Below are 8,389 nucleotides of genomic sequence, written 5' to 3'. Positions count from 1 at the left end.
AGTCTGGTCCATAAACTGAATAAAAAATCCAATTTTGAACGAAAAAATGTGTTTTCTTTGTTAAGCCCGGGATTCTTCTGCCCATGCCTTATAAATATTTACAATATAAAAAATTGGGGGGAGGGGGCTTGAGCTCCCCCAAAAAGTGACCAGTGACGCCACTAACAAGAGCTAATTATAACTTAGGCAAGCAATATTCAGAATATTGATTAAGAGAAAATAAATATAAACATCAACAGCTGACAAGTAAAATCCCTCTTTATTTTTGTGTTCCGATTACAAACCATAAAAAGTACGAGCAATGTTCATATTTTCCACAAATCTATAAATAGGTGTAATATTTAAATAAGCTGTACCTTTTAGAGTAGGTAAGAGGAAGAGAAAAGAGCATGAACAACACATAAGGTTACCAAAAAGAGAGCCATCAGTAATACACAACTTTTTCTCATTCCTCCTTCTCATCAAACCAAAAGAGTGGCAAGAAAAAGGCATATACCTGCTTTTTGTATTTATAATTATTAGAAAGGGGGCTCACATTTCTAAATCGAGCATGTCTCATTTCTTTGCACTACTTGAGACCTACATCACGTTCCTTCATGTTACTTATTCTCTATACAACCTCTATTTCATCCCCAAAAGTCTGTGGAAGATCACTCTGGAAAGAGCCAAAATATATTTATATAAAGGTACGATTATTCTTATATCATAATCCTCATTCAATGATTTTTCAATGACGTTATGTATTTTTGATGACTAAGCTGTTTTGCATTTGTTTGTTGGGAGATAAGATTTTGAATTTGTGCTCTTGCTCTCTTTTAAAATGCATGATGAAGCAACTCATTAAAAATTAACTAATGGTATAGAGTCTTAAAGGAAAGCCATAATATATTTACTTGCCCATAAAACTAAAGAAATGAATATCTCTTGCTCTGAATATAATTTTTCTCCTTATCCACATAATATTATGTTGGTATATATGTAGCAACATAATAAAGATGGATAAAATGAAGTCGCAAGAGCCATTTGATAAATTGTCACAAAGTCACCAGACTTCAACAAAAAATAAGCATACTTCTACTAACTTCTATTATGTAGTTGTAAGGGATCCTTTTAATTGAATGGAGGGTATGACATCCCTGGACTTTTCTACTGGAAGGGGAGGATTGGTGCTGCAGTCTGAGAGAGGGCATCGTAGCTCCATTCTTCGTCGAAAGTTTCAAGAGTCTGTGGACTCGAATCTTGTCAAGGTTCACATAATGCGTGATAAAACCATTCTTTTGGATGCGTCTGTTAAGGAGTTAGAAAAGTGTTGTTCGTGGTCACTTGAGGAATTGGGTGGTAACGAAGAGTTGGGGAGGCTGGTCCTTAAAATCCTTTCCCTTACGGACTCTCTATCTAAAATGATGTTCATGGTGTGCAAAAAGTCTGGGATTAGTAAGAATGATTTTAGGTATTTTATGAGTAGCTTATGTTTACCTGTGGATTGAGGTACTATCAATTACTTCTTTTTCAGCCTTCTCCTCTCCATTCAATGTGAAATGTTTCCTAGCCTAGATATTAGCGTACAATATTTTGGTATCAATTGGATATATATTCATAAAATACTCTTGGATTTACGACTTAATATCGAACGTATATTTTCTGTCATTCAATCCGAGGCGAGTGAGTTGAATCTAGCCTTTCCCAGGTGCATTTGATTAACATTTATAAATCATTAGCTTAGAATTTAATGTTTTTATAGTAATGTGATTCGTGACTTATACATTTTGAGATGTGATGTGAGGTCCCATGCTGAGGCTTTGAAGAAAGGACATTTATGCAAGTCCAATCAAGAGCTCATTCGACGGGAACAGACTCGTTGGTTGAAAGTAAGTATGAAATTACGTACATATGTGGTCGGTGAATATAAAAGCAAGCTAGAATTATTTGGATGATGTATTTTTTATTACCATTGTGGGGGCACTGCAAATTGTAGTTAAAGTAGCCAGAATTTATTATCACAATAAAAGAATGCAAAATTGATATATTTTATTTACAAGGGGCTATATTGGAGCCGATATAAGTCTTTTAAATCAACTAAATACTCTAAACTACAGCTAAAATTCGTGAGAGTCTAAATTCATATGACAAAAAATATATATTATGCCTCTGATTGGCTCATATATGTCTATAAATTATTGTCCTTTATGTATATATATATATGAAGAAAAAAATAGTTTGGGATTTTATGCTGTTTATGATTTTTTTTCAAGATTGCCTTTATGTTGACACACCACATATTTAAAGTTCATGGAGAGGGAAAAAAGTCACATGACTTATTGTTCTACATTGAACTATGTAAACATTATAGGTACAGTCACAACCAAATATTCAGGAGCCAAATCGTTTTCTTTTTCAATTACAATCTTCATCCCAATGTCGTTTTATTAGTCCATTAAAAATTTGGAGGTATAAGTTTCATTCGTCTAATCGAAATAGATTAATTATATATATAATCAAATAGAAATCGTCGTAGAAAGCGTCGATTTAAGGCAAATGGTCTATGGCACACATGGCATTCCGGAATTCAATCATTCATCATAACTACTCAAAATTTATCCGATGTGAATAATAATAGTTTGCATGGAAGAAGACACGAACCTATTGACAAAAGCAATATAGAGCTTCAATTTCCTGATGGACCTTCAAATTATATATAATATGACGGAACATTTGTTACACAACAAAACCTCTCCGTTCTTCAATGTTTAATTTTTGTTTTAATATGCTCAATTCCTCGGACGACGGGGTCCATGACTTGGGGAGGGGTGGGGTTGGCGTAGTGGGGTGGGGAGTGTTATATCATCCTTAGGAATATGAAAATGGTCAAATCTTCGTAACTATACATTTAAAAAAAGTATATGTTGGTACACCGCATGATTTTTTCTCTTTCCACGCTTTTCTAAAATTTTATTAATCGAATGTGACATTCATTTATTTAAAAATATATATATATCTATTCTGTCGCTAATCCTAGTCACGGGTCTTTAAACGACTTTTCTACTTACACTTTCAATTTCCTATCAATGTCTCCTTTTTGTATACCAACAACGAACGGAGAAGAATCTTTATATTTTGTCATTTTTATTTTATTTTACAACTCTTACTCAAAAATAAAAATTCCTTTGTTGCTCAGTGTATGATTTTGAGTGGGTGTTTTTTACTCCAACAAAAAAAAAATCAAGTTACACAAAACATTTATATTTTTTGTGTGTGTTGAATTCTTTGTCTTTTATCTACATATTTTGAAAGTGCAAACGTTGGATAGAACAATGATCATAATATCAAGCATACTTTAAAATCCATTGATACGGTACTTTAAAGGGTGTAGAATCTACAAAGGTATATATACTTAATTATCCACGTAATTGATCAAATTATTTTTTAGAAATAAAACATTTGAATGGAATGTTTTTATTTCTACTGTTCATCATATGTCACGGTGTTAGATCGCTATCACAAAAATATACTGTGGTTTTTCTTCAAAGAACATGAAGCCCCAAAAGAACTTCTAGTAAAATTATCTTGCCCAACTAGTGCAGGAGCTTCCACAAGATTATATTTTGAGAGGAGTCGCTTTTCTTTTTTGGAATAAAAATAATATTTTTTGCAAATTTTTTTGAAAAATCCTCAGTTTTTCACTAAGAAAATTAATTTTTCAAAAAAAAAAAATCAAAATCCATAGCTATTCCCAGAAATTTTTTTTTTTTTAAATCAGAAAAATTAAATGATTTGTAAAAAAAATTTCAAAAATTAAATTATTAGAAAAAAATAATCGTAATATTAAATTTTTTCGGGAAAAAATTGAATCATCCACAGATATTTACAAAAAAAGCCCACCCCGATGGCCACTGTTTGTAGTGGCATGTTGTTTATTTGTTATTTCATTTAACACAAGGAAGTAGTACTCCCATTACCCAAAAAAAATTAAATTGCCCCAAATGGGGTTATTTACCCCTGTCCTCCGACCACTGATCTAAACGTTTACAAGCTGAGAAAAAAAACACTCTTATGACTTTATTTCTCAACCGATTTTATTAAAACTTCAACAGAACTCCCCAATATAATATAAATTTGATCTCATGCTTGGACCACACGTTTACAACGTCCCTGGAAACTTCCAAGAGCTTTCTTGGCCGTCCCACTGGGTAAAGTTTGGAAGACCCTCCTTATTCCAGCTGTTATGTATTTCATATTTCCTTTCATGTTCTTATCTTCTTGTATATTCGTTTATGTATTATAAGTACTATATTTTACGTAGTATAAATAGTCTCGTATTTTGTAAATAAATTAGAGTATGGTTTTGTATTATAATGAATGCACATGATCTTATAAACAATGTAGTCTTATTCCTCCACGCCATTTCTTCTTCTCATTTGTCTCTCCGTCATCCTGGATCTCTCCTACAATAAATAAGTTTGTGTCTCTCCCTCGTCAAGACACAACACCAGCTCTCAAGGATCTTGTGGTGCAGGAGTGGGAACCTTCATTGGAAACCCTTCAATATTGTCCAATAAAAAATAGTCTAAAGTGTTCCTTATAGGCGCAAGTTAGGGAATGAGAACTCGGTGGGACGTACATCAAATTCCCATAATCAAGAAAATTGAATTTTTATTTTGTGGTGCCCCATCTTGCTGTCAGATCCAAGGTTATTCTTTCATGATGCTACTGATCTAGGAAATTACTTTGGTGTGCAGAACACTGAAAAAGAGCTTGGCGTTGACTTTCAGGTTCTACTTGAAGATGAAGGGCTGCATAATGTGACCATCGCTACTCACAACGCTAAGAACCATAACTTTATGTGAGTACTTGTTCCTTCCTGATCCTAGGGGCGTTATAAGGACTTTTTGCCAACCATATATTGGTCCTCGATTTATGCTTCTGGGTTTGACATTAATTTTTCTCATCTGAGACAAACCAGACGAGATCTTTCATTGAATGCTTCTGTTTTAGCTTGATCCAAGCTTTGTTCGGATGACTCTTTTTTCCCAGTTTGACAGGTTGCAAAGCGTTACTTTGCAACCGTAGCTGTAGTACCGGTTTTTTTCATTGTCTAAAACGTTGTATTGTTTAAGGGGACACTAAGTCGATGCTGTCATCGATCATGTTCATCGATCGGCCGGGATTCTTCTCTTTTTTTTTCTTCCTCAAAGCAGGACTTATGACCGTTTTGGACGCTTCCTGGTCACAAAGCTTCTAGGAAATCACTGTCAACGGGTCCTCGTCATCCTACTCGACATTTATTGATTAGGGCACCTGACCTCTCTAGCCAAAAATGTGTTGTCTATTTACCATTTAAATTCTACAAAATTCCTCCCGTATCCTAGACATCAGCTCGTATTTTGTGTTGCTGGAGGATCTATGTTTTAAAGGTCTGGTGAGCTTGGAGTCAAAATTCTAGGTCCAACAAAATACAATAATATTTTTGACCTCATTTTCAGACCCTTACAGTTCCTGACTCTTCGTTCAAAGGTCTGTTCCGCTTTAAGAAGTTTGAATCTCAACATTGTCTAGTCCGTACTCTGGAACTCAATGTGCTTAGGTTATATACTCAATCGTACCTAGAGAAGGAAATATCCTTCATGTATATGGACTTCTAAGACAATTCCTTGTTCAGATGGAGTCCTGTATCTGAACAAGGGAACGAACATTAATAAAATATCGTCATAATAAAAGAAAAGAGAAATTGATAAATTTTGTTGAAAGGGAGGTTGAGGGAATTTATCAAAGCCAATTAAGTCACGTCAATCAAATATTGCTTATAAACTATAGCTAAAATTCGTGGTGCCTTAACTCATCCCACAAATTTGAATAACTAGCCTAGAGGTATAATTGAATCAAATATGTTTATGAAATATTGGGATCGATGCAGAGGAGCTTTCATTATTTGGGGGAAGGGGGGATAGTTATTGTGCTTATGCCAATAACTTTAAAATGTAAAGTTATCCAACCACCCTGATCTTACACAATTTAATGTCATTCTTTTTTTATCAAATCAGCATAAAACCCGGTTTGCTAATGCTTACAGTTATAGAGAATTTTGACATAGAAATTTTTGACAAAAAAAGTAAACATTTTAATATTGAAGTTTTTTTGAGATATTATAAAAAATGAGACTTTAATTTAATGTTATAGTCTAGAATGTTGTTCAATTAATGAACTTACTTTTAATATCCTATTAGTTTCAATATTCCGTTCACATCATTTATTTTGATTCCAAAACTATGGAGGAGACTTGTTACATCCCATTTTTATTATATATATAAAAAATTATATTTAATTATGTTGGTTTTTTTGTTTTTTGTGTAATTTTATTATTAACAATGCTCTATTTCCGTAAATGTTTTATTTGTGTATCTTATATATATAAGTATTTACTTTATTCTGACAAACTGTAATAACAAGTAAAAAAATGGCAGTTTTTAGATGTTTCCTCCTGTTGTAACATGTCTAATAACACCTTGAAACAAGGTTAATAGAAATACAAGGTTAGACCATCATATAATCGGACTTGCTAGTAATTTCAATCTGATGTATTGTCTCGACTGCTGGGCAATACAGGCAGATTTTGACAAACACACAACCACTCATAGTCTATGACGTCACTAATTATAGAATTTTCAATTAAATGTATTGCACCGACTGCTGGGCAAGAAAAACAGATTTTCACGAAACACGATCTACTATGACGTCAATATTAAAAGCGTGGTGGAAGTCAAACATTAGTCGTACCACGCTATGGTATAACCTTGTATTTCTATTAACCTTGCCCTGTGCCATGTCTCCTCCTGGTGGATTTAGTATCCTACTTTTGGTTAGCTTCGAAAACACCCATGAATGACTATTAATTATTGCACTACATCAAAAATACTTTGGAATTATTTTTCTTAGGTAACTATGGTCTATAGCCTATGTCTCTTAGGTCAATGTCACGCTGCCCGGCCATTGAATTATCTTTTTAATTGAGAAACTTATGACAGTTTAAAAAAAAAAGGGATTTTTGTTATATATATCCTCACTCTCCCCATTATCCTTAATGATAAACACCTAAGGGGGGACTTGGGCACCCCTAAAAAGAGGCAAAACATGGACAACCCGGTAGGTTTCTGTTTTTCCTTATTTAAAACTGAAGACTACTCTCTGTTCCAGTTTAGTGACGATCTGAAGCCGTTTAGCCCTGCATATCAGTTCTAAAATCATACAAAGTTCGGTCCTTGATGACATCACTCAACCTTATTTCTTCTTTGCTGAATACATCTTAAGGGCCAGGTGTATGACTGGAAAGAACTTTACCAAATAAACAAGGACCGACAATAGACTATATAAATGAAGTGAAAATGTAGATTGGTATTTTCTCTTTTTTTGATTTTTGGGCAAGATTTATCTATGTTAACACACCATGTTTTGAAAAATTGAAAAAGCAAATAGACTACGATCAAATTTACTTAATATCTTGCAATTCTATTGTGTACGAATGTAGTCAGTGATCGATATCTCACAGTCCTTGGTTATGAAACAAAAGAATGAACGCAACAGACTTAGTAGGGGTTTTCAGGGGCGTTTGCAGGATTATATATATATATTTTTACAAATTTTTTGGATTTTCTTCTGAAAATAATGCCAAAATTCATAACTATTTACAAAAAAGTTAACAGTATTAAATATATATTAAGATTATAATTATTATTTTGCAGGTTTTTTCACTAAATACAAATTGTTGATTCGTCCATTATCTACTGTTATATGTTCGTAAGTACACACTACATAGTAAAAATAAACAGTTAAATTTTTTGGAAAAAAATTCAAATAAAGATTTAAGAAATTAATTTTGTTTTTGAAAAAAATTTATAATTGTTTATAGAAATTAAATTATTTAGAAAAAAAAATTGAAATATTAAATATTTTGTACAAAAGTTATAAAAATCTATTAATATTTGGAGAAAATTAAATTTTTGGTAAAAATTTTGAAAAATTATATTTTTTGTAAAAAATGATAAAATGAATCTTTTTGCTATGCTGCTTATATCTTTTAAATATAATTTTTTTTTTTCATCCTTACCTAAAAAAAATATTAGTAAAAAGAACATTAAGAAAATTAATTTTTTTATGAACAGCTATGGGAAAAAAATTATTACCAAAATTTTAATTTTTTGAGAACAACCATTGGTTTTGAAAAAAAAAAAATAATATTTTGTCAATAGTTATGAATTTTTGAAAAAAAATGATATATCAAATTGTATATTTGAAATTTTTTCAAAATATTTATACTAAAATTTAGTTTCCAAATTTTTTTTCAAAAATTCATTTTTATTGTTTTAAAAAAAAATTCAAAAATCAAGCCTTCACATAA

General features: G+C 32.0%; 1 protein-coding gene across 1 annotated transcript; it reads left to right on the top strand.

Moving 5' to 3' along the window:
* The first annotated feature begins 348 nt into the window (after window positions 1-348).
* Window positions 349-4,375, top strand: LOC121124759 (uncharacterized). Its single transcript, XM_040719947.2, has 6 exons — window positions 349-686; window positions 1,096-1,450; window positions 1,514-1,687; window positions 1,742-1,868; window positions 2,351-2,448; window positions 2,504-4,375. Exons 2-6 carry the CDS (start codon window positions 1,119-1,121, stop codon window positions 2,697-2,699), a joined length of 927 nt encoding a protein of 308 aa, XP_040575881.1. The 5' UTR covers window positions 349-686; window positions 1,096-1,118; the 3' UTR covers window positions 2,700-4,375.
* Window positions 4,376-8,389: the final 4,014 nt, after the last annotated feature.

This window comes from Lepeophtheirus salmonis, chromosome 9 (assembly GCF_016086655.4).
Source record: "Lepeophtheirus salmonis chromosome 9, UVic_Lsal_1.4, whole genome shotgun sequence".
In the NCBI taxonomy this organism is placed as follows: domain Eukaryota; kingdom Metazoa; phylum Arthropoda; class Copepoda; order Siphonostomatoida; family Caligidae; genus Lepeophtheirus; species Lepeophtheirus salmonis.
The sequence above is the reverse complement of the archived record's forward strand: the minus strand, read 5'-3'. Positions and strand labels throughout refer to the sequence as shown.

Excerpts from the sequence above, each read along its gene's own strand:
- LOC121124759 (XM_040719947.2), top strand. The coding sequence starts at position 1,119 with ATGGAGGGTATGACATCCCTGGACTTTTCTACTGGAAGGGGAGGATTG. Across the intron at positions 1,451-1,513 it reads ATTAGTAAGAATGATTTTAG|CCTTCTCCTCTCCATTCAAT; the intron begins GTATTTTATGAG and ends CTTCTTTTTCAG. Across the intron at positions 1,869-2,350 it reads AACAGACTCGTTGGTTGAAA|GTACAGTCACAACCAAATAT; the intron begins GTAAGTATGAAA and ends TAAACATTATAG.